Source organism: Netta rufina (genome assembly GCF_964035555.1).
Source record: "Netta rufina genome assembly, chromosome: 7".
In the NCBI taxonomy this organism is placed as follows: Eukaryota; Metazoa; Chordata; class Aves; order Anseriformes; family Anatidae; genus Netta; species Netta rufina.
This window is the reverse complement of record NC_140130.1, coordinates 25,772,652-25,799,615: the sequence shown is the minus strand read 5'-3', so window position 1 is coordinate 25,799,615 and position 26,964 is coordinate 25,772,652. Positions and strand designations below refer to the sequence as shown.

The 26,964-nt window shown below is 40.1% G+C and overlaps 1 protein-coding gene across 1 annotated transcript in view; it reads right to left on the bottom strand.

The window, feature by feature from the left end:
* SORCS3 (sortilin related VPS10 domain containing receptor 3) overlaps positions 1–26,964 on the bottom strand; it is a gene marked incomplete at both ends in the record, with an annotated part of 273,965 nt that overhangs the window by 7,872 nt on the left and 239,129 nt on the right. Inside the window, 9 exons of the mRNA XM_084290216.1 lie at positions 549–680; positions 2,667–2,779; positions 5,482–5,605; positions 9,736–9,869; positions 12,588–12,774; positions 19,083–19,254; positions 20,742–20,855; positions 25,074–25,207; positions 26,717–26,834. Coding sequence (XP_084146342.1) covers positions 549–680; positions 2,667–2,779; positions 5,482–5,605; positions 9,736–9,869; positions 12,588–12,774; positions 19,083–19,254; positions 20,742–20,855; positions 25,074–25,207; positions 26,717–26,834 — 1,228 coding nt within the window. The remainder of the gene's footprint in view (positions 1–548; positions 681–2,666; positions 2,780–5,481; positions 5,606–9,735; positions 9,870–12,587; positions 12,775–19,082; positions 19,255–20,741; positions 20,856–25,073; positions 25,208–26,716; positions 26,835–26,964) is intronic.

Sequence of the window (26,964 nt, the reverse complement as noted above, 5' to 3'; positions counted from 1 at the left end):
TAGTGTTGTTGTTCCTAGCTCTTCCCTTGCCTGCATATCACTGTAGCTATTCATCACTGTAATTACCTATTTATCTAAATGGATGGATATTGTAACTTCCAAATATAGTTTGCACATGCTATTCGCTGCTGCAGAAAAAAAAAGAGGTCTTGTTTCAGCAATATACAAACTGAAGAACTTGATTTATTTCAGTAAGCCTCAGTATATTATCTTGCTGCTTTGGCCTCTGTCTATTAGCATTCCTCCAGGGAGTGAAGGGAGTATGCATTCAAGGTTCCTTTGGCCATAGCTGCTGTAATGAGGACACACCACTGATCTAAGAAGAACCACTGCTGGTAGACTGTGATATATCTCAGTGAGGTGCTTGGAAAGACAATTTTCCCTGTAAAAGTCATTCTCTTTAATGACATAAATATACTGCCACAGTCCCAGATGCACCCAGTTCCATCACAGTGACTGCAAGTTATTTCCAATACTACAAAGGTTGAGGGACGCATCTGCAAATGGTATGATGGGAATGAATGGTCTGTGAATCCTTCTCTCCTTACCTGCTCCAGATCAGCCTCACTGCTTTTCCTCATCTCTGTTGTATTTTTACGGGGCAGTATGAAGAGTTCAGCAGAAGTAGGCAGCCCAGGAAATACAGCTACCAAGATCTGTTCATCAGGGATACCAGTCACCTAAAAAAAAATGTAGAAGGAAGTCTCTAGCTGCTCTTATGTTACTGATGTTTCCATCTGCTATGGAAACTGTGCTCCTGCCAAATTATTTGACAGTTCTGCCATAAATGTAGCCCTGATGAACTGCTTTGCCCATTTAGTGTGTCTTGAAATAGAAGTTCTGCTAATGGTACACAATTTCATTTCTAGAAGTAAACGTAGGGTTGACAACATCCCTGGGCTCAAGGACCTCAACCCAGAGTTCAAAGTCCAAACTTAGGATATCTCCAGGTCTGAATTTTCCATTAAGTCCTCACCACAAAAGAATGACCCAAAGTCAGATCCAGAGAGCCTAACTCAGAGCAACCACTAGTAAGTGTGCAACTAATGGCAACATATGAAGAAAATTACCTACAAACACCTTCTAATACCAGGTTACAGAGATCCACACATTCCATATGCAATGTATTTCTTCATGTCTCCATCGGGAAACTTTTTTTTTTCTTTTTTTTTTTTTAATGACAGAGCTGATCAGAAGGAAGCTGCTCAGCTTGCTGAACCAAGATTCAGGCTCCATGCCTGACTCTCACTGCTGTCTTTATCATGACCTGCCCAATAAAGTTACTGCCCTCTGGTTTTACTTCCCAAAACCAAGCTGAGCATCCTCAACACAGCAGGAAGCTTCTCCTCCCTCAGAAACTCTCTGCTATATGAGACTAACCCAATAAACCACCTGGTCCTAACTCCAACTCAAGCTCCTTGGCCTCGTTCCTGAACTGAATCATATTGATGGGGCAGCCCCTATTCCTGGTGATCTGTCCTATAAGCATATACCACAGGCTGCAACCAGTCCCAAAAGGATATACAGACAAGCATTTCTATATGCTTTCTGATGTTGTCCATTCATTGATGTGACCATTCATTGTTACAACAAAATTTATTTTTTCTACAAACTTGACTCTGAGTACAGTAAAAGGGAAGACCAGTTTAAACAGATGAACTAAGTGTTTTCTCAGGATGGAAAAACAATCAAGGAAGCTCTCACAAACTGTGAATTTTGAGTGTGATGTGGATGAGAAAAGCTGAGCAGGAATGCACTTTCCTTGTAAAAATAATCAGCCTCCATTTCTAAGAACAGCTGTAGCTGAAGAAAAAAAACACACAAGATATATTTTGGCAGAAAGTAAAAATCACAAAACCTCACTTAAATCCGTCTCTTGATTTCACACAAAACCAAAGTCCCTAGCTATTTAATATCATAGATTATTCTGTCCCCTTTCCTGCAAGAATCTGAGTGCTAATTTACATATTCTAATTAATCCCAAAGGAAGATTCAGTATCTTACACCCCAGAAGCTTCTCTTTGTCCTTTGTTTTAAAAGGTGAGTTTATTTTCCCCTCTGAATCTTCATTTTCTGCCCCAGTTGGAAAGGGAGTAGAGCTTTATAAGATTCTCAAGTTGCTACACTAAGAAGTAAGATTTAAATTTAAAAACAAAAAATTTAAGACAAAATTTAAGACAATTTTTTTTAAAGACATTAATTTAAGACAAAATTTAAGACCAAATATCCAGAATAAGTAAAAGTATCTCTCTCATGCATCTAACATTATTACAGTATCTGTCTTCTGGGACAAAGTGGAGCAGCTGTTGAACAGGACACAGGAACACTACCCAAATGCTTGGAACAGAAAACAACGGACCCTGTAATATCAATTTGGCAAGTAAGAGTAATAGTGATGCTATTACAATCAGGAATTTGTAAAGTCCTCGGGGATATTAAAAGCTGAAAAATGCCACAGAAACATTAATAAAAGTAATTACAATATTTTCACAGAATTCCCAGAATAGTTTGCCTCTGTAAAAATACTCAGAATATTAAGCAGCAGTCAATTTAAAATGATAACTTCATTACTGCTGTTCTTCCCACTCTTCTAAGCTAGCATGTTGAAAAAGTCTGCATGCTTTAACAGCCTAGGCAATGTTTGAGCAGCAGAAGAGGAAGCTCACCTGTGCTAGAGCTCTTCTGATGACTTTGCCAATGTCTTGTCTCCATTCAGGGATGTCAGGGTTGTGGTAGTCCAAGTTAGGAGAAAATGACAGGAGTTGAGACTGGAAATATTCTGCAATAGAAAAACAGTATTGATGAGAAAATTAAACAGGCAGTGCTCAGGGTGTGGAAGTAAACAGAAAGATCATGATTAACGCGGCTTAAAACAAAAGAGATATTAAAGGGTGAAGGAAGAAAAAGGGCTGGCTAACACTAAGCAGGACAGAAAACTTGCAATGAAATAATGTTCTTATAAAGACTTTTTGCCCTAATGCCAACTTGTGGCTTTTCCCAGAAGAATGAGAGAGGTGAGAAGATGCCTTCTCTTCACAAAGACTCCAGGCCTAGCAATTTTGCCACTTAACTTCATCAGATTCCATTTATAAGGAAGTTAGTTGACCAATAAACAAGATGGCATCTGCCTGAAGTTTGGAAGGTCTGCGCAATTACATGCACTGTGGTCTGCAGAGAAAACACTTACTGTAAGTAATATGTTTTCAAAAGCAAGCATTATCTGTTTGCTCTCCTGGAGGGAAGCCATGAGTGGTTAATACCCCAACAAATCAGAGCCCAGTGGTGCTAATGACAGGCTAATCAAGCAGTGGCTATTCATGAAACACTTTGAAATTACTTCCTAATTGACTGATTGCAGGGAGGAAGAAAAACTTCCTAGACTTCAAATACAGACCAATATCAAATTTTCTCCATTTCTACCTCTCCACTCTGGTGTCACTAGAGTCCAAGCCTAGAATACTTATGACAAATAATGCACAATGGATTTGGGCCAGTGGGAGAGCCAGATTCAGGATAGGAATCTCACTCAGATACAAGTTACCTGGGTAGAAAACTCTTCTATCTGTTTCTGGAGGTGTACTGTGTCTCACCCTGAATCATCTGATCTGCAACACTTTGAATAAGTACCATTGATCATTTTAAAAAAGGTACGAGTTTTTAGATCAAGCTAAACCAGCAAGAGTATAAATGAGGAAATCCACGGAACAGCAGGAATGTGTCAGCACAGCATTTGGCTTGCATCTTTTGCAAGTTCTGTTCTTTCTTTTTAGATGCTGCAACATTTTTAAATAAAACAAGCATAGAAGAAGAGGTAAACTCTCTCATGTTCCGAAGGCTAAACCCAGACCCTGACCTTTTATATGCTTTGACTTGAGGGTTCAAAAGTCAGAACCCTCAGTACCATGGCCAATTTACTTTTTGACTAAATTCTGTGCTGTTAGCCACAATTTGAGATGACCCTGAATAAACCTCCTCCACTGCTAACATTGCAAAGCCATACTCCTGCCCAGAGCCATAACAGTTTAACAGAGGACACTGATTAGGATTGGTAATCCAAATTGCCCAGAGCAGATGTTTACCAAAATTGTCTCTCCTTCTGTATTCAGACTTGAACTGATCACCAGATCTGGGGTCTGGACTGACTTGCCCAGCTCAGTCTGCAGCATGGTGCCACATAGAACAATTTGGATGTTCCAACTAGATTAATTCCTCTGTGGTAAAGTCCCAAACTTTGGATCTTTTACAGAAAAAAAAAAAAAAAATGAAAAAAAAAATAAAAATTACAGGATGTTTAAAAACACTCTATGGGACCTACTGGGACCTTTACATCACAAATACAAAGATCAAGATCACCTATGGGACCCATCTTAAATGCGTCTAATTCAGGTTTATTCCAGAACCTAGTGGAAAGCTGGAAGTTTCCCAGACCTTAACACTGCATCTTGCAATGCCCAAAACGATCAAGTAGAGGGTTACTTACATTTGTTAATAGTGAGCTTGGGTATTACTGCATCGTATCAACGAATTATTAAAACCCATTGCATTTCACAGCCAGGCAATCAATAAATATCTATTTAGCTGGTTGTTAAATGTGAACATACAGCATTCCAGTCACCAGTGGCACATTTATCTATCTTTAATTACAGAAACAAGACACACACAGTTCAACCACACAGTGCAACCTCAGTTATTTGAAGCACAGGCTTCTCAATAAAACTTGCTGTCCAAAGAAAAGCTTGCCCTGAAATGCTGGATGCCAGAAACTGGTAAGGAAAACAAAGACAAGCCCAGGAAGAAATTATTCTCTGGAGAAATCTCAAAGTCCTGTCCAGAACTGCTGAGGGCACCCTTCCACTCAGGCTTTATTGAGCCCCAAACTAGGATAGCTCTGTGGTCTGTTAAAGAGTGCTTTGGGGAGCCTTTGATGTACAGATATGGCACAAACATTACCCACTGGGAAGTCCATTAAACACACTCAAATATCCAGCTGTGATATGGAAGATGGACAGAGATACCAGCCACAGAGACATTTCTACCCCATGTCTTCCAGACCCTTCTCTTTTATATAGTTACTGTATAAAGAGAAATATCGGCTGTATTCAGGCTGCCTTAATGTTGCACCATGCCTGCTTCCTTCCACAGCTAGGAAGCAACGGGAAGGCACTCTGGCTACAACCCTAAGTGGATTTTATTTTGTGAGTTCCCAGTAAGCAAGCTGATGGGCAAAGGAGATGCCAGACACTTTACTAGAGTGCTGAGTTTACAGATTTAGCTATCTGCCCCATTCAGTTCACTTCTCTATCTAGTGATCAGGACAAATGTGATCTACTTTGTTTCACGTTAACAAATGTTTGACTTCAGAGTCAAACTCTGAAGCTCCCAGGCACTAGGGAGCTCAGAGTTCATTCCAGTTCAGCAACAACTGCCTTTTCTTCGACTCTAGATGCTCCCTGAGATCTGGTTGTAAAAGGATGAGGGTACCATGCACTGCGATCTCCTTGGTGTCTTGGATGAGGGTGTTGCCCGCAGCAACTTGCACAGTGACAGTGTTCATCCCCTCCACAGCGAAGACGTAGGAGATGCTGCTTTCCAAGGTGATGAGGGGCTGCAAGAGGTAAACACAGATAGCAATATCAAAATCAGAATTCAGTTAACTCAGACAAAACAGACACCAGAATAATTCACCAAGCCACAGTATCCAGCCTCCCCTGGCTGACACACAAACTGTGCTCAGAGCTTGCATGTCCTAAGGCTTCCTATGGCCTAAAAGCCTGTGACCCAAACATCACCCAGTGAGACCCACATCCCACAGGCAAAGCTTTCTCTCACTTCAATAAATGCCTCCTGAAAAAATTCTTCCACTGAATTGCAACCCATTATATGGTGAATACTTCAGTAAGGCACAGTCAGCAACTGCAGAATTAACGCTGCAGAATGCAGTGTCGTACGTACGTGAGCATGCAAACTCAGCATGGTTGCTTTATCAGCTGTGCAAAATACAGGGTCCAACTCAAACCAGCATTTGACTAGAAACCAGATGCTTCTTCAGACAATCCATGTAGTTCAGATTCAGGATCAGCCCTCTCTCTTATGAGTGCAAATCCATGCATCTATCTCAGAGCAGTGCTGCTCAGGACAGCAATGGCACCAAATACTGTCCTGTCCTTGTTTCAAGCCTGTAAAGTTCAAGCTAGCTCCAACTATAAGCTGGCAAGCCATGTTAACAAGGCTTAAAACGTGGCATAATACCTACACACGCTGCTGTCTGAATGTAGCTGGATGGCTTCCAGAGTAAAGTTGACCTTGTATTTAGCTAGTTCAGAGCCACGGCAGAGAAGGCTGACTTTATCTGCACCTTCTCAAACAGAAATGTCCTCGATAGCACTACAGTTCTCCTCTTAGCACAGAAAACCCTTACACTGATACACATCTAGACAAGAAAAGTGCACCATGTTCAGGGAAAGATTTGTGTATTGAAAACCAAAGGTCTAGCCCTAATAGTGCCTTTGAGCTGACAGCTGGTCTATAGACACGTCTCTTGGATTGGATTAAACCATTAAAATGGAAATAGTGATAGTAGTCTCCATTGCAAAAGCACTTAGAGGTCTAAGAGCACAGATAAAATCATTGTACCATTACTATTGCCTCTTCACCAAACTGCCAGTTTGTTCCCAGAGAAAAATAAATATATAAATAAACTAAGCCATCTAGCTCTCACGCTTATCTCCTCGAACTGTTAATTTGTGTGCATGTCACAACAGTGGCCATACATGTCATTTTCATAGGCAAATCGTAGTTGCCACTGGCATAGCCCAGGCTGGCAAACTGATTTCTCCCCTGCAGAATGGCACCATTTATATGGCCATTAGCTGAAAAAGCATTAGAAGAAAATAATAATAATAATAATGAAAAAACACGAACACAGGAGACAAAGACCAAGTGAGCAAGGATGCCAGCTTGAGGTAGCCCTGGAGTCACAGCTAACATATACTAACACGTATCTAATACATGCACATCCCAGACAAGCAGAATAGACCTACAGTAAACTGCAGTGATATTAGCAATATTCCTGGAGGTTGCAGGTTGTGACTCTGTGCAAAGGCAGATAAGAGGAACCAATCTGGTCTTTAAAATTACTATTTCTCTTTTTTGTACGTGTGCATGCTGGACATCCCGTTACCATGGCTGATTTCACCTCCATCATGGAATTTTAACATTCAGCCAACTCCTTAATTTTAATTCAAGCACCAAGACCTGGAAACTAACTCTAAATTAAATCAAGTAGTTCAAGGTTCATTTGCTCAAACCTATTAGACAGCTGGACGCATTTATTAAACTGGACCTGTGTTAATCCAGGCAAATTGGCCCTTGGGTATACAGCAAAAATTAGCACAGCAGAAATTCAGCACAGTGATTTCAGCAGGGTGGGGCAGCACAAGAGCCTCAGCCTGGGCATTTGAGCGTAAGACAACAGTCGCCTGTGCAGCAGCACAGAGTACATTAGTGACACTGCACAGTGACACAAGACACATCTGGTTCTGCGTGGGATGTCTACAGGCTGAAAAGGCACAGGAGTTGCTATTCCTCAGCATGGAACCAGAGTACATCACCTAGCAATGCCAGGCAGTCACTATGCACAGTACTACACATCACACCGTAATTCACACACAAATTAGTGTTCCCAGCTTTGACCTATACTAAGAGCCATGCAGTTTGCCCATGAGTGGGCACAGAAAGGGACTCAAGGTGTATGTTAAACATCCCAGAAGGAATTTTGATGTGATGCAGATTGTTTTATTGAAAAAAAAAAAAAAAAAAAAAGTTCTCTTGAAAAAAAAAATTAAAAAAATGCGTCTGCTGTTCTATCTATATCTTCTGCCATTCGCTTGTCAGATGCTAGGGGGCACAGCTGAAGTACACTTCACAAGGTAGCTGGAGAGAACACTGTGAAGAATGAAAGGTGCTCTCGATCTTTGCTTTGGCCACAGGTTAAGTGGCACCATCTTTACTAATCCATACATCAAAAAATTAGGAAAAATGTACAATCACTCCAAGGTATTATCAGGTTCAACTGCCTATACTCTATTGCCTATGGGGCTGAAATTTCAGCCAGGTGATAATACAGGGAACAAATCACATTTACAGCATAGCTCCAAGCACCATGAGAGATTAATTGAAATCTTCAGTGCACAGCATTGGCTTGCTCTACCTTTTCTAGACTACTTTCTATTTCAAAAAAATCTTTTCTAAGGCCCTATTCACAATTAACTTCTACATTAAAGAGAAAAGTTGTTGCAGGAAAACTCTGGCACCCAGATGAACTCAAAAGCTTAAGGAGATAATCAAGTTATTGATGCCTAAACTGTCTCAGATACCCTAATGTCTGTCCATGCATGAGCACGGAACATAAAATAACTGAGCTGAAAGGTGATTTTGCATTCCCCCCTCTCCCTCTCAGTACAGTATGAGCTATGTGGAGTTACCCTATATTTGTCATGAACTACATGAACTAAATCTATGTACATGGGTGGTAGCCATCACTCAGCAAGGGCACAGCAACTTTCCAAGCTGCAGTAACTAGTTTTTGTTCCTGAGGTCTTCTGGTGCCTCCTCTTATGCTTCCATAAAAACAGGTGAGTTCTCCAGTGTGTGTCCTAACTTGATGTAAAATCCCAGCAGACACAGCATTCAGTTTTCTTTTTTTTTTTTTCTTGGATCCTGCTACTATTGGTAGTCAGGTTAAGAGATTAAAACACAAGCAGCTTTGTTAAAGAGAAAATCAAATACTTGTCTGCTATTTTTTTATCCCAAGTTCCCTATTTCATGTAAAATCCCCATTTTTTTCCTACTGTCATCCCACCTCAGCTCTCACCTTCAATTGCAATTTAATAATATAGACAACGACTTGACTTAAGCTGCCTTTTGTAAATAAAAGCAGATACTGAATTGCAAATTATTGGCTGTACATTTCAGAACTGTAATAATGGAAGACAGTACTTGTGTCATCTGTCTCATTCCTAAAGCCTGCATCAAAAGCTGTAGCTAATAAGCAATTCTGCTCTCTCTATTTGAAAGCATGACCACAACTTGCAGTTTCACTTACTTTAATTATTGATTTTTAAAAAAAGCACTTTATAACAAATTTTTGCCGATACCCTGAAAGTTCGCTACAAAGAAGTCTCACCTCTGTCACTAATATATATCCAGGCTGTGAACAATAGTTGTGGACAGATACAAACAGTTCGTTGAGGGTCTAGCTTAAAATTCTAGATACAGTTGTCCAGTTTAATAAAGGTTATTTGAACACCAACAGCTTTAAAGTATTGTGTTGGAATCCAGCATTATATACTGCATACTGGCACATAATAGAAACACCCATGGTTATTTGAACACCATCGGTTTTTAAACAGTATTGAAAGCCAGTATTATCCCATACATAGTAGTATATAATTCAGTTAAGTTGCAAGTGAATTCTAGTAATAACAGTGTTCTTCAAAGCTCAGTAGGGCTGATAATAACCACATGTAAAAAAAAAGTAATGACTTCTAAGAACAACATGAGACGGGAGGAAATAAATTCAGAAAGGTTTAAGTTCAGATAATGACAACCTTTTTTAAGAAAAAAAAAAAAAAAGCACAAAAAATAAGCAAAGGCAAGAAGTTTTCATTATGGTTGAGAGAGTTCACACACTGGCACAAGCTTGGGAAGTAAAAGTGAGCCAAAAGGGAACCATACCTTGGTGTTGTTACCAAACCACCAGAAGTAGGTAAGTGTGCCTGCTTGACTGGGCCAAACTACTGCAGTGATGTTGACATCCTTATTCCTGATGGCAACAAAAGGGACACTCAGATGGACATGCTCTACCGGACCTGCAGGAATAAACAGTTCATTATTAGAGGCTTTGAGTTAAATCCTCTCCGCTCAATTGTGAACAGCAAGGATCTTTCCTTTAAATAAATCAAAGCAAAACAAAGCACTTTAGCAGTGAGACTCTATTACAGACATGTAAGAGAATTTCAGCAGTCAATCAGCAACAGAAAAAAAATACCAGATTAATTAACAAAAATCACACTTTTTTTTTCCACTCTTAATTCTATGAGAGCCAGAGATGAACATTTTTAACAGTGCTAATTTCAGACAGGGTCAGCACTATGTTTAAAAGACAGATGTTTTAAAATGCACGCTGAGGGAGACCAATGAACTGTCTTTGCACTGGATAGGGCAGTCTGCTATCGTAGTCTTGAGGGACAGGACACAAGGGAAAGAAGGTGTTTTCTTGAAAACATATCCACTGAGCTACTAAGATTAGTGGGCAAATCATTTTAGCCTGTAAATCTGATTACATATGAGGTATTTATGGCTCGATTAAATATGTCCTGACAGTTTCTCTGTAGAAGGTGTCCAAAAGAAAGATTAATGATTTGGGGCAAGAACGGAAAACCTTAGTATTATTTTGACATTGGTCTGACCTTGAAAAGTCTTTGGGAAGAAACAAAAAACCAAAATTTTTTGTTTGTTTACTTATAGCTTTTTCTACTATCTCCATTTTATTCCTTCTTGTCCAATTTTTGGGTTTTGCTTGTGCTGACTTCTAGCTGATAACCGGGTGCATATTACACAGTGTTACTGAGCCTTTCTGGTTGGTACCTTTTTAAAACATGGAAAACTGATAGACTATCACTGTGAGAAGGAGAGGATGAAATAAGAAAGGAGTTTGTTTTTTGTGTTTTTTTTTTGTTTGTTTTTTTTTTTTTTTTATAAAACATTAATTTGGAGAAGCAGGAAATTTGCTGATTTTAACTGAGACAACCTCTTACGTTACCTCTCAGATCTCCAGATTTGAAATAGGGGCATTAATCACTTCACCTACATGGATCACAAGAATTTTGGAATGTAAGAGTTGTTCTTTTACCACCAGAACATATAGCTCCTAGCACAACAGGCCCCTGTTCTTGGTTTTGGCTTTCTACAACTTGTTTTATTATTTTTTTTCTTTTCCTTTCAAAGGGGATCAGAGTCATTCCTGAAATTTGTCTGTAGCAAGTACTCTGAATAGCAGGTTTCCCCAAATATTTTCTAACAGTGCATGGTAAGAGGAAAAACACTAAAATCTTCAATTCCTTTAAGATGAGGGGATAAACTGAAGGAGAAAAAACTACTATTGCTTGAAGCCCAGGACCTTCTTTCTCCTTTTTTTCAGTACAGGGTTCCATAACCAGACAGATGTTATAATAAGGGTGAATTTGTCTGGGCAGTAGGCAATTTGTCTGGACATTTGAACTTCACTGGAAAACCTCTTATATTGATTAACATATCCAAATACATTGAAAGTCTAGTACTGAAGTATTGTAAACGCGTGGAAAGCATTTCTCTAGAAATAATGAAAATCTGACCATCAAAGAAGGCTACAGAAGTCGAAGGAGAGATCTGAGATGCTGAAGAAAAAGAGAGCAGAGTAGCACAAAAAGGCCAAAGCAATGGCCCCTCTTTGCATTCTGCTCTGAAATCCTCTACCTGGAACAGCAGTTCCTGGGAGAAAATCAGATAATCCATACAAAATTCGTTGTTATTACCAGGTAACCATCACTTTTGTCAGTTAATGGACCAAGGTGAAGGAAAAAACAGTTAATGCTCTAATAACAGGTTGTAAAATGCAGCCATGATTGACTTTGAGGGAATTATGAGCATAATAAAAGCTTCAAGGAACATTTATTCCTTCACATAGGGAGCTTGAAATTTAAAAGAAGAAAATAGTTCTTGCATTTTGGAAATGTCTGACTTTCTTCCTTTCAGTGGAAAAGCAAAAGTATAAGGCAGACAGCACAGAAGGCATTCTGACACGCAAAGGGAGATGTGGACATGGCTGAAAACACCGTTAGGGGCACAGCTGAAGAGGTACATCTGAATGCAGACAGAGATCCCTGCCCAGGAGACCTAGTACTCTGAGAGCAGGACAAAGAACCAGGATCTTTCTGGTCTCATCCTTAGTTCCACACCTTCCTCAGGCTTTGATAAAGCCAGCAAGGGGCTCCACAAATCTGCTCACGTGCCAAGTGGAGACAGATTGCATTGATCTACAAAATAGGATGGGAAAGTCAGGAGTGCATGTCAAACATATCAAACATGAAAAGTAGCATATTAGTCCTCGGTATATTAATATCACAGGAAGTATGTTCAGGATAATGATTTTTGTCTTATTTAATCAACACTGAAAATTCCCAAATTCTGAATCAGAATTTAGTAGATTAATCTAAACCTCCTGGTATCCGAAGCACACTGAAAACATACATTTGGACTTTGTTTCATTTTCTATTTGGCCTTTAACCTTTTCAGAATCATTTCCAAGCTTTTCATTGTACCTATGAGTACAGAAGATATACTTTTGTTAAAAGATGCTTCCCTTTCTCTTCATTCAATAAAATTTACTTAGCAAGATAGAAGAGCATCTAAAATTCCAAGCCTTTGGTAGAGTGTGTGTTGCCCATATATGTGGGGTTTGTATGTATTTCTAGACTCAGCTGAATTTGGGGGGATTTTCAGTGAGGTCAGGATTTCGCCCAAGGAATCAAGCAGGAGGAACTACTTACAGACCACATGCAGGAAGAGGACAGCAGTATCAGAGCCCAGGCTGTTTTCTGCATAGGCTGTCACCTGAAAAATTCCAGCACTCTTATACACATGCCGGATGCCATCCTCAACGGGGCTAAAATTTGCATAGGATACTGCAATGCCATCTCCAAAATCAAGTTGAATGTTTGTCCTCTGGAGATCACCCTGCAACGGAAAAGGCTGGATTAGGAAACTGGGTTGATAAGACTTCCATCTGTCCCACTGCTTAGCTCTATTTCATTAACATGGATGCAAATTCTTAACTTTACCAAAAAAGTTTAGCTTCATTCTGTCAGTCTCAAAAGGGGCCTGACTCAAATCAAGCTAATTATATACCAGCAACACTTAAAGTAGATGAGCATTTGCACCTGTAAAGAAGTGTTATTCCCTCATCTTGGGTTTAGAGATTTAAAGAGGGTATAGTGCCAAAGGTGCATATATCAAGGGGACTGTGTTTGATTCATCTGGTGCAATGCACAGTTGGGGATTATGTATCGCTGAAGTGATACATAAAGGGTTGCTTTGCACAACCCTTTGCTGAATGGCTGACATCCAACAAGCATCTCCATCAGAAGCAAAAAGATGGGAGACACTACACTGATAGGAGTCCAGATCCTAACTGGAGAGGAATTCCCAGGTGTACGTGGAAGCCTCAGGGACATTTTGGAGACAGAGCAATAGTTGAGGTGGCTCTTAAAGATATTCCAAAGAAACAAAACCTGGTTACTGAGATACTGTAAGTCGAGCCTAAGTTAGTTTTTCAGGCATCCTAAATAGCCAATTGAAGAGAGAGAGACAAGACACCAACACATCCTGTCCTAAGATAACTGAGACAGGTGACATGGATTATCTTCTGCAAATATCCTTCTCCATACCCTGATGATAAAAAGTCTAGATAACTAATTTCAGCCAGACACGTAACTTCTGGATGGCTGAATTTATACAGGTTGAGTCCCACATGGAGCACTGACAGCTTTTGTCTAATGTCAGTCAACACAGAGACAGGGCCCCATGATACACAGGAGAATGAAATAGATGATGAGAAAATCCCTTCTATGATTACTGTCAATGACAGCTATTAAATGAAGGGGAGAACAACAGACAAGAGATTCCAGCATTGCAGGTATTGTCTAGAAGCAGCAGCTGCACTGTTTTAATTTAAATCATGCTTTAAACCACTGTAGTTGAACTATAGAAGTGTCTGTTATTTCAGTTTCTAGGAGCTTTATTATGTACTTGTTCCCAGCTGACTAAAAGTAACACAAAACAAGGCTAATTTAAACAGAGTGAAAGCCCACTGCAGTGATTTCACTAAACTGAAATAAAATTACACCCCAGATTAAATCTCTTCAGCTTTCTGTGTGCATATATATATATATATAAACCGTATTGGCCCGAGTAATTTCCTATCATGAAAAAGGCTCCACTGCATTCACTATGAGTGAAGATACCATTACCTTTTAGAGATGCTCCCAGCCCCAAAGTAGAAACAATCTTCAGCAATATTGATGAGAGTGAGATTCCAGAGGAAAAAAAAAATATGGGGGGGGGGGGATGGCAAAAATTCCTGCTCTTAGATGTATTTTTTGTGTGTTGGGTTTGGTTTTCTTTTGTTCTTTAAAAATAAATAAATAAATAAAAAATAAAAAGGAAATGCAACAATACAACAATATTTCATGGCCATCTCATAAACACCATTTGCTGCATTTGCTTTGAGTGTGCAAGGTCAGGATCAAAGCTAATGTCAGTTCCAGTAAGTACTGATCTAAGCAGGGGAAGCAACCATGGAACTCGCAGCCAGTTCTTATGTACTTCCCATCTCTTCACAGCCAGTTCAAACCCTGCAGGGTCCTACATCCACTGGCCTGTGTAAGTGGCAATGGCAGGACTGTCACAGCCAGGACGGTGCGTTCTGCTACTGGTCCTGGTCCCAAAAGTGCACCTGATCTTGTCCTTTAGATGGAAACCCTAGGAGCTCAGACAATAAGCCAGACTACACTGCAGTATGGTCCTCTGTGTAGTCCTAATCAGGACTGTAGCATGCCCCACAAACTTTATCTTCCCCATAGGCTGTGCTTGCATTAACAAATCAGGGCACAGAAAGGCTATTTTCAGGGATGAATTTCCCTCGAGTGTACACTTAAGAGTCTTCAAATACACATCCATCTAACCAGGTTTATTATGTAGATTTTGAAATATGAGTATTTGGTTACAGGTGTTAGATTTCTTTCCTTTCTTGCTCCACCATTCCCATATCACAGGAGCCAGGGGAGTTTTGCTATTGAATTTATCAAGGCACCATTTTCACATCTGTCATACTAGGACATTAAAAATACAGTAGAAACCAAAAAGAAAACATAGATGAATAGAGTGGAATTGACAGTAGAACCTATCTATAATATTGCCAATAATATCCTTTTCATAGATAGGTGCTTTTTTTTTTTTTTCTTTTTGTCATCACTCAGCAGAATTCTCTAGCAAGGACAAAATTACACTCTTGAGATATTCAGTTATTTGATAGAAAGACTCCCACAGCTTGTTAAGCCCTCCAAAACTACTTCTCAAGAGAATGCTCTAAGACCACAAAAGCTCATCTCATATGGAAGGCACTGAACAGAAGATAAAAATTTGATCTGGGATGGATTCATCACTGGTGACCTTGGGATGCCACTCTTGCACCTATCGTTGCAGCTCCCCTCTCCTGCCTTACAATTCTCTTTTCTATTTTGTCCTTGCTTCTCCAGTCCGATTCTATTTGAAAGGGGAAAGTTTGAAGTGGAGAAACAGGAACAGATTTTTTCTGGCTAAGCAATAGCAGATGCTCTTCCCAGGCAATTATCAGAGTTTGGTCTTCAATGAAAATCTAGCTCATCACACTAATCTTTCCTTTCTCCCTTCCATACCTCTGTATCCAGTATATAAAATAGTAAAGGAAGTGTGTTAGCCCATACATGATGTCAGACGTTTATGAATATAAATTAAAATAAAAGTGGTTGGAAGCATTTCAAATGGGTAAAAATCATTGTTTTCCATATATATTCAAGAGGCGCATTTTATTGCTTTCAGCTCTGTAAACTACCAAAAGCTAAAGGCTGTCACAAAGACCGGAGCTCTGCATATGAGCAGGAAAAAGGTAGTGGGATGGGTGGAAAAGTGTTTTGCCATGTAACAGCCTTTCAAAGCCATCTCCCCATCAAGACTAGCCTGGAAGTTTCAGTTACAGTTTTCCTGCCTGTATACCTATGATATATTTTGGTCATAAAACCACAAATAATCCACAAAAGGCAAAGGTAAAGGAACTCAGTGCAGAGCACCAAGGATCAGAAACAAAGCAACTGCTGGCAGAGAAGAGGCTTGGGAGTGAACTCTTCTTCCCATTAAATTCACGGACCCACAACCTCATTGATGCTGAATCAAAAGCTGCAGCTCCTCTAATGAAGCTCTTAAATTGCTTGCATAAAAATATGGTATGGATGTGGCTATCTCTTTCTATAAACACAGTTTAGTAATCTACTAATAGATATGCAGAGCTCTTATACTTGCTCAGGCTTGTTCTTTGAATAGTCACTGCTTGCTTTCTCAGCTCACTTGCAATTACAACCCTGTTATCAAGCTATGCCATCACCTTATAATTACTCAAAGAGGGAAGCTGTGAGACGACATAAACAGAAGACAATGGAACAGAACAGCGCAATAAGTGGAGCTGCCACATAAACAACCATTTAGGCCTGAGGGGCATTTATGTATCCTTCAGAGGGCAGCTGGGGATACACAGGAATGATCAGATGGAAAAAATATACACAGATCTGGTCAAGAACACAACTCCATACAACATCTTGGCAGTCTTAATTCTTTGGGCTCAAACTCAAACTTGCTTTTTTTTTTTTTCTTTTTTTTTTTAATTATAAAAACAAAGAAGGTTCTCAGTTCCTCATGTTCCTCTGCATATATACACAGTTCAAATCACAGCCCAGCCCCACACTTCTAAAAACACAGCAAAATCAGTCACTCTGCTTCTCTTTGTCCATTGTCGTCACCACGCACATATTCTGAATTACCACTGTGAATAATACTATGAAGGCTGAAACTGTAAATCCTGAGAAATTTAGTTTTCCACTAGCTATAAGAAAATATTCATTTACCATTGGACAACATAAAGGTCAGTCACTCACACCAGTATATCGAGGGTGTTTGTCTTTCTAGGAGGTAGAAAGAAACTGATGGCTAAGCACAAAGTTGCTGATCAGGGTTAGTCCAGAAGAGCAGAAAGGAGGGATGGAGGCCACACACGTACCATAGGAGGGCTTGTCAGACTGTTGTGTGGCTCAGAAGGTAAGTGCAGACATGGGTGCGATGCCAACCACTAAGAAACAGACTGAGTAGATAAGGTGAAAGGAGGCTGGAATTAATCTGTGTGACAACAAGATATGTACTAATAAAGACTTCAGGAATGGTTTACTAATTACTAAAATGAGTTGTCATCAAATTACTAAGGAGTAATTTGATGACAACTCATTTGTTTTGCTAATTGTCCTTTCAATCAGTCTCAGGTTCACACTGAAAGACTGGAATACTTTTTTGCCCAAAATCTCAGTGTGATTTTTTCCTCTGAAAATGACCTTTTATTTTAAGAAACCAACTCAACATACGGCTCTCTGTGGAGTAAGCTGTTCACCCAAAAAATATACGTTCTTGAAAATACTCTTCTTAGAAAAAAAAAAAAAAAAAAACTGTTTCAATGAAATGTTTCTCTAACTATCCTTATTTTTTAACAAAGGATAGTCAATTCCCTCACATATTTATTCAGCTGCCTCTTCAGTCTCTGAAGCCTTGTAAAGGCTCCACTCTGCAGCTACTTTGACTGCTGACTTATTCCCCATCTGTTTATCATTCTTTGTATGCAGCAGTTCCGCTTGAGTTCCTTAATAAATTACTACTAGATTCCTAATTTTTAGATTATGTCTGTTCTTTTCTGAACTCCCACTCACTAGTGTCTATACAAATCGTCTTACCATGTCAAGTCTGCAGAATATAAAAGAATCAGCCAGGTAGACAAGAAATCCCCTTTGTATAAAAGCAGAGCAGGCATGAACCTCTGAGGAAGTATGTAAAGAAGCCCTGTCAGATTAGTGTGGTCCCAATGAAATGTCTAGTTACTGCATAAGATTTTAAATTAATAGAAGTGTGTGTGTTTAAAAAATAATAATAAGGTATCACAAGAAAAAAAAAAAAAAAACACAAAAACTTCCCTATTGCAGTATGCTCAGACTTTCAACAGCTTGTATTCTTGAAAGTCTAAGCTGATGGAAGCTACACCTGGGACTGGGAGGGGTAGAAACACAACATTTGTTCTGTTCCTAATAAGATTTTCCTAGAGATCTACTGCTGCTTGTTGTCAGAGGCAGGGTTATGTTCATGACCACGACCTGTCTGGCTACCAGCTGTACCCAGGTACTATCCCAAAACAAAGTACATGGGGCAGAGTAGATGGCAAAATGTACTGTTGGTTCTCCAGCACCACCTCGCTCCCTGGCTGCCACTCCTGAGATACTCGAAGATGGCAGAAGTAAGGTTGTGAGTTTACTCTTAAGTACAGAACAAATGTACCATGAGCCATGCTGGGAAAATCAGTGTCCAATCTGACCTTGAGCCTCCAAGTACACCTTCCATTGGCAGTCAGGAATTCCCAGTAGGGGAATGTAGCAGCTGCAAAGAGAGCAGGGATTCCTGCAGTGCAGACACATATACCTTTAAAAATCAAACCAGACCAGAAGAGGTAAAAGGTCATTTGAAAAATCCTCCTTCCAGCTCAAAGACTTACTAAATGCCCTACTTATCCAATTGTTCGCTGGTCCACAAACTTTAAAGAACCATATATGCTCACCAAGCAGAGGTAATTGAGACTAACAGAGGGAATTCTACCGCATCACAAACAAATCAGACAGAGGCTGTATCCTCTACTCACAGAAGTGGGTTGAGAAGCCTCAATTTCTACTGCAAAGCAATAATGTTTGAACTTCCCTCTCTGCTCTCCATAAAACCAAAAATGCTCCCCAGTGTTCATAACCTTTCCCAACAATGTTTCACCTAAGACAGAACTAAAGGTTTGCAACTCAGAAACTGAGAATTATTAAACATAGAGACTCCATCTCTGCCTCACAAACTCCCTAAACTGCAGCTCAGAAGCAACAAGAAACTAGTGGAGAAATAAATTTTTAATCAAATCTCCTATCTTTCTTGAGCATCATTTTCATTCTCACTGATAGACAGGAAAACCAGCCAAATAAACATTTGACTTGACTTGTTTCTACATTTCATGTACAGCCCTCTCCTGCATTCTTCCAAGTCTCAGGAATGTTCATCGTTTTGTGACCTGCCTGACTGTTCTTTTCTTCTCAACAGCCTGACAGGTGAAGGGAAAATAATACTGATCCTGTGACACTATGAAAGGCTTGCTGGGCTTGGTAACACACCTCGTCCATAAGGATGATGAAAGTGGCATTCTGCCCTTGCTCTGTGACCAACTTTCCATCAGCGGTGAGGATGTGCAGTCCTCGAGGTGCTTTTCCAGGGCATTTCTCCACCTTGGCCATATACTTCTCTCGCAAGCCATCTGTGCAGTTGTTAGACACAATCCTTCGGTACCTGGGGAGCAGTAACAAAAGGAGATTGGGCTCAAGCAGTGGGTGGAAAATTTTCTTTGTTTAGTTTTATTTCCCCATATTAATGCATGCATTTTCTCAAAGGCTAACTGCCTGCATGATTCTGTCACTAAAAGAAGGAATCAAAGAAATCTCATACTTTTTTAAATTGGAGAAAGCCAAACAAATCACAATTCAACCTTCTCCAGAGATTCTCAGCAGCACCAGTGAGAACAGTCAGACACTGTGGAAGTGAATTACTCTGTGCTGTTGAAAGGCAAAGAATTTCCCCAACTCGCTATGCCTGCAGGATTGTCCTCTGCATCCCAGCTTTTTATTACATTGTGTCTGCCTCCACTCTGCTAGAAGGCACTTGGAAGAATCTGGCAAGGGCTTTGTCCAGTTCAATTTTAAAATTTTTCAATGATGTGTTTTTGTTTTTCTCTTGGCTCTGCTTGGAAGAGATTAGCAAACTTGCAAGACACATGGCTATTCCCGGAGTTGTTGAGAGGAATTAACCCTTTCTAGTAATTTCACACGAAAGTACAGGGTTGGTTAAGAAGATCCAGAGTCCAGCTGTTGCATTCTTGCCCCTCTGTTAAGAAGGCTACAAGCAATCACATTGGGTTCCTGTAGGGAATTATAGGGTTCCTGTAATTGCATCTCATGTTTATAGCAACTCTTAAACTGAGGGGTGGTAAGTGGGATGTTATCCCTGAAGCAAAGTGAATCCAAACTCACAGCAGCCCCACTTCCTTCAGCCACCTTCAACTACCAGCCATAAATGACCCTGTCATAATAAATGAGCATTCAGGACCCATGACTCAGAAACAGCCCTGAAAAATCTTCAGGGCCTTCAGTGCCTGAGAAGGAACATCGCAGTTTTGCATCATCAAGTACAACCACCATTTCAGAGAATCCCCCGCACAACAGAATAGCATTTGCAAAATGATACTACCATAATAAACCAACACTTGCCATCTGTTCTGGGTAAAACCAAGAGAAACCAGCACATGTAGCTTGTGTGAAATCTCAAGGCACTGTATATACAAAGTGAAAATGGCAGGAGGGGGGAAAATTCATGAGGCTAAAAATTGCTCGTTGGAGCCTCCCCAGAAGCTGCTATAAATAAGAGCTTTAAGATAGAACAAGATTCAATAAGAAACAGTGGGAAACACCTTGAACTTGCCCTTTTAAATGTTCATCTGCTTCTCAGATACACCTTCCTGATTCGTGTTTTAATTTTGCAGCAAAGAGAAGCTCCAAGCCTAGGCTCCAGAGATCATACATCACTTGATAGCAATACAATATCTACATGTCATTTATGTTAATATGCCCTGTCTCTGAGGAATGAGGCAATGTTCCATACAGCTGCTGCTGCAAACATTACCTCATGAATAAGACTGGAAAAGAGCCAGGAGGGATGCAGAGGAAAAGACCATCCAGGTTTTCTTGTCTACCAAAACCAGAGAGATGGAAAGGTTCGCTTACCCAGTGCTGTTCAAGTAGCTTTGACCAATACTGCAATCCTTGGACAGGGAAGATGGGCTGAACCAGAAGGCTGGGACACACTGGTTGTTGCTGTGCCTCTCATAGCCATAGTCACTATGGAAACAATAAGTCATGAGTGCATTGCTGTACCCATTCATTGGATTTCACTCACTTTTCAGTGATGTTTTTATTCCCGAGTGCACGTGTTGGTGGCTCTCTTCTGGAGGGCATGACCTGGTGGATTAGGCTCATTCAGAGACAAAGTGCTTGATAAGTTAGAGGTGCATGAACAGTTCACAGAAGGTGTGAGAGACCTGACAGCACCAGAATTTCCAGCCTTAGAGAGCACTGGAGGACTTGCATTTCATTTGGTAACAAAACAGGTGCAGAAATTCAGAAAGAAAATTGTATTGTTAATTTCTTTTCATTCTTTTGCTTTGCTTCCTTTTTGCAATCTTTGTTTTCAGAATAATCCAGATTAATTCCAAGATCTAATGACACTTTTTCCACAAGGAAGCACTTAGGAATGTAAAACAGTAGGAATGCTTCCTGAACAACTAGCCTGTGTGTGTGTACAGACACGTATGTTAATGGCCTCCCTTCTCTTTGACCAAGCTATGATTGGCCTGAAAGAAAAACACAGTTTTGTTTTGTTCTTTTTCCCAACACTAAATTAAAAATTACTGCCAATTTGGTAAACTAAGGATTACATGATATTATGTCAAATAGGGAAGGTAATCCAGAGTACCAATGCTTCTTTAGAGCACCAGAGAGTGGAAACACACCTAATTGCATCTAAGATTTTTTTTATTTTTTTTTTTTTTTTTACAGATGCCTTTGCATGCCAATATTATGATGAAGCAATAGGATTAATCCAAAGCTTTCCAAAAGTTTTAATAGGCTCTCGCTCAGGTTTGTATGTATATCCCTTATTGGCAGGCTGGATTCAAGGGGCAAATAAAAAGGCAATCTGGATTGTTGCCCAAAGCACGTTAAAAAATGCCAACAAATTAAACCTTTGTGTAAACAGAGATACTGCAGAAGCCACTGCCTTGAAAACGTTCTCTGCCCTTTAGGATACTCCAAGCTTTATCTTTTCACCTATTCAGTGTCTGAATTGCCGGCAAGAAAGTCTCCAGGAAGACCTTTGGTAAGACAAAATTGTGCTATGTCCCCAGTGACCCCAGCTGCTTTTTTGGAGGGCAAAAAATCTGCAAGCTACTTTAAAAGGTTCAGAGATTCCCTAATGCTCTTTCCCTCAACATTCAATTTAATCATTCTCAGTGGGTCCGACCTGCACAGTCAAAAATGCCTGGCAGTGACTTGGTAATTAAAAATATTCAGGAGGAGCTGTACTTTGCCCTAAAGAAGAAAAGAGCTGCATAAATATTTAATAAAATTAAAGACAACATTGCTGTATGCCCTCAAGGTTCTGTGCTTGTTCATTAACTTCTGGTAAATGTATATTAAAACCTCACATGCTGCCCACCTTCCTTCTCATAAGCCCCAGGGTTTGCATAAGTTAAGGAAATAATCAAGTCCAGCTGCTGTGCTGTCTTTCTCAGAAAAACTATCTTGACAGAGTAAATAAAGAATCAAGGGGAAAAAAAAATAAAGATCAGTGAGCATTTTAATAACACTCCTGAGTTCCTTCTGCCATTCTTTGTCAAAAAAAAAAAAAAAAAAAAAAAAAAAAAAAAAAAGACCAAGGTTTTCTATTTAAAATGACTGAGGGTTTCCAGAATCACCTCAATCTTAACTTGTGAGTGGCTGTCGAATTGGGGTCCTGGATTATGTTTTATGCCCCTGAAATTCATATCAGCCTTATATCTAACAGCAGGAAACTGATATCACTGCAACAAGGGCTCTGTGACCAAATGAGAGGGAGCACAGCTGTCACAGCTTGCGCTGTAGGGCTCCCACAGACATTTGTTCTGTCTGCACAGCTCTCAGCGGACAAATGAAATCAAACGTAGTAGGGTGGGATGCTCTGTGACCAGAAAAAAATCTCCAAACCTACTTACTGGAGAGGTGTAGAGACAATGTTTTGGGTCCTGCAGTTCAGTGCACACACACAACCCCAGTTGCCAATCTTCCTCTTTTCTCTGAATCTCCATGGGACATGCTCACTTCACACACAAGAGGCAGGCCAAAATACTGCCAGAAAAGCCTGAGTGGACATCTTTCCTTTTCAAAAGCACCAACTGAAAGAGTAGGAGCTGTCTCTCCAACTACAGATACATACACTGGGGACTTATCTCCATACGCTCCCTGTATAGATCCTTCTCCTAGTTAGCAAAAATGTGTTTTTCAGCATCTCCCATTCTCATGTGGACATCCAAAAGGTGGCAGATGAATCATATCCTAGAAAAATGTGTGTCTTGACATGGTCTAAAGAACTGCCTCGTCCTTTAGAAGTCAGAGCCCATGAGTCCACCTTTCTTCTTCTTTGAAAATCACCTTTAGGATAACTCAAGCTTAGCACCCCATTTACAGCACTACTCTTTTTTTTTTTTTTTTTTTTTTTTTCAAACTACCTTCTTCCAATTAGCCCTGCAGACTAGCATCAAATCTCACCCTTAAATTGAAGCTGGTTCTTCTGATTTTCCATTACCAGCTGTAACAATTTTACAATTGGAAGCCAGTTAACGATTCCATTGGCAGTGCAGAATCTGAAACAAAAGCCAGCTTGCTGTCCTCTAACTGCATTTCCTCTGCAGGACTGACAAGGTTAACAGCAATATTCTCTCATGTTACTGGGAAACTTAAGCAAAAATGATACTGTACGTATGCAAGGAGCAGGTCAATTAAATGAAAAGGTGCATTCTGATGCAAACACTTTTCAAGGCAGAACAGCACTTAAGGCCAATTTAGCTACCGCAGTTTTCCACTTACAGCTTAGAAAAGACAAGCTTCACTGTGAAATTATAAAGCTGGTGAGGCACAAAGCCGGAGAAAAATAATAAAAAATAATAATAAAAAAAAAAGAGCAAAGACATAAGCATCTCTGGAGATCAGTTCTTGGTGCAGCTCAGAGGCATATGCGAATGCCAAGGGCAGACATTGCAGGGCAAAATACCTTGTTCATCCTGCAAGTTCCCATGATGAGAACAACGGGGAAAGATCTCCTGAGTCAAGCTCAGGAATCCCAGATGTAATTTTGGCATTAGGAACAAATTAAGCATCCATCCAGATAAGATGAAAATCTCTGCTCTGTATCCCTGAACATCCTGTAGAGCCAAAGTACTGCAATATTCAAGAAAACACCTTGGTCTATATTTTTATTCATTTTTGCAGTGTATCAGTGTGTCCATGATCTGAAACGACCCATGAGTCTTGGCTAGTCTGGATCCAAATAAGTGTGCAAGTCTCATGCTTCACACTCTTAATGCAGGATTCAAAGGTAAGTGAAGTTTTCATGAATCACACTGATACTGCATCAGTCACTGATCCTGATAACCTCCTATAAAAACGAAAATCAGTTTTCTCAGCTGATCTTTTCCCCGGGTATTTTCAACCTCATTTAAACGTCATTCTGATCATTCAGGCTCAAACATCACAGCTACTGATAGTCTTAAATCTCTGAAGTATTGTCTATCAGAGGTTCCCCATATGAACTCCTTTTTCAGAGATCCTGAGCTGTTATGCATTCCCCTAAGTCCTGCCCCTGAGTGTACAAGAAATATCAAACAGTGGTTCATTCTTTCTCCATTTTTATTTTTAAGCTGCTTTCAAAATGACCTTAAACCAGTTTAGAAATGATGGCCAATAAAGTTGGAAACATCAATATTTATGCAAAGCAAGCGGCTACATCTGACAAGGGCAGGCTGCACAGACATGTTAAAGAATCATTTTCAGAGATTTCTCAGTAAAACACCGAGAAAAAGCAGCAAATGGTTCCTTGGAATTCAAAGGAGTAATAACCTAAAAAGTATATGTTTTGTTAGCATGCTCCCTAGGTGTTCAGTGACCTTTGAAGTGAGGACAGAGAAATTCCCTTTTTCTCCTGTAAAGGACATGCTTTGGACCAAAGAGAAAAGTCCAAGCTGTCACTCTTCAAAAATGATGGACATCAAAATGTCAATCAATATTTGCATTTTTTTTCACTTTTGAATTCCAGACTTGGATTTCAAGACTCCCCTGCAAATGACAGGGACACCTCCCTCACATTACAGGTATGAGGATCACAGTCGTGCTATATGGTACACTCACAACCATGAAGCTGCATAAGACCAAGTTTCCCCACACATTTTTTTGTCCAAGACAGTGGCTCAACCACTGCCAATGCTACAAGAAGAAGCCCTGCAAAATTTACCAGAATTGCATACTCACCACTCAAAGTCTCCTTGACCACAGACACACGGTTCAGATACCACAGTTCGGGAATAGTCCCGACCTAGGGAACACTGGGCTCCAGGCTTGCGTTTTTTATAGATCTTCCTCTCCCCCATGACACAAGGTTCCCCCTTTGGCAGATAAAGAAGAAGGATGAGAAAGAAAATCAGAGAGCTGTAGTGGCATCCAGGCCCTAAACCATGCATTTTGTCAAAATATACAAAAGACAATGAAAGCATACAATTACCACATGGAAAGTTGGGAGCTAAGAGTCTAGTCCCTTTCTGTGGCTTTGCAGACTCAAAGACATCTGGGTTGGACTCATGAGTGCACTGTGTTCAGCACTGAGTTGGGATGCTAGTCACAATGTGCCCAGAATGGCTGGGTACCCAAGTCATTGCCAGCACCTGGTTACATCACATTTCAGAAAGCATCTGTCAGTGTCTCTAGTCCTATGAATTACCCTGAAAAGGCAATGGGGACATACCCCTAGGCTTCTTCTATGTCAGACAACATTGACTGCAGGAAGAACTGCCCAAGTCTAAAACCCGGGGTTGGCACAAATTCCACTTTCCTTTCCCTGATAGACCTGGCTTTGTTATGGACCTCAAATAATTTTGCTGGCATGTTATGTCTGGCTTTTTCTGCACACAAAGGTTTTCAAGAGTGTTACTAGGAATAGATAATATAAAATAAATGTTTGACATTTTGGTGAGTTGTTATAAACAGAATTTTCTCTGAGCCAGAAATAATTTGTCTGCTTAAAAGTAAGAAAAGAAGACAAGGCCTAATTGAAATACTTCTTTCCCATTAATAGCAATTCCCAAGATGGCTGCCTGGTTACACACATGTCCTCCCTTTTCTTTCATTTAAATTACTTTCATTTATTCTCTTCTATGATTTTAGTCAGCTGATACATCCTTGCCTAATTAATGCTCATTTCTAATTCATGGATTTATTCAGGAAAATCACAGTGCCGATAGTGCTGGCTACAGTTCAGTTCCCCTGCAGGGAGTGGGACATCATACTGGTGGCCAGTAACCCATAAGTAATCTTCAGAGAGTGCTGAGCTCCCTCAGCTCTAGTGGCTTCAGGACCTAAATATATCCACTGTGAAAATAAGCCAGAATGTATGAAAAAGAAAGCGTGTATCCTTGAATAAAATGAAATAATTTGGTCTTCTCTGGTGTCTTCTATTCAAGGACTCCCTAGAGTTTTACAGACACCTGCAGTACCTGAAGGATGAATAAATGTTTTTATTTTCATTTTTGAGTAGGGAAAATAGAGGCAAAGCGAAATAAAATTATTTTCCTGAGTCACTGACAGAGCTACAAAGAGTTCAATGCCTCCTACAATTCAATCACAAGGTGAGGTTTTACATTGCCCTGAGCACTGAGGGCGAAAAGATCCAGCTGTTAAAATGGAATATTTTCACACAAAGAGAAGTTAACAATCTCCCTAACTTGCCTGGAGAAGACTGGCCCCATATTTATTCATGCATATGCTTCAGGGGAAATAAAGCATCAACAGGTTAGAACAGTGTCTTGATGAATGCAAAAATAACAAGTATATTCTCACCTGGCATTACAGAATATCTGAAAAGGAACCCCCCTCATCCCCTCCCTGCACAGTCCAAGTACCTGATTGTGCAAATGCCAGGTTTGGTAGTCATCTTTGTTACACCTCCGGCTGAAGATAGACTTGTAGTCCACTTTGACCAGCTGCCATTCAGAACGGAGACTGAAGTGTCCAAAAACTCTGTGCACAGAAAAGAAAGGGAAGAAGAATGAACCAGAGTCAGGCAGGGATATGCTTCCATTAAGCAAATAATTTCTCATGAATCTCAGCTGCAGAAACCAACACACTGCCATGCAGCTTAATGTCAGAA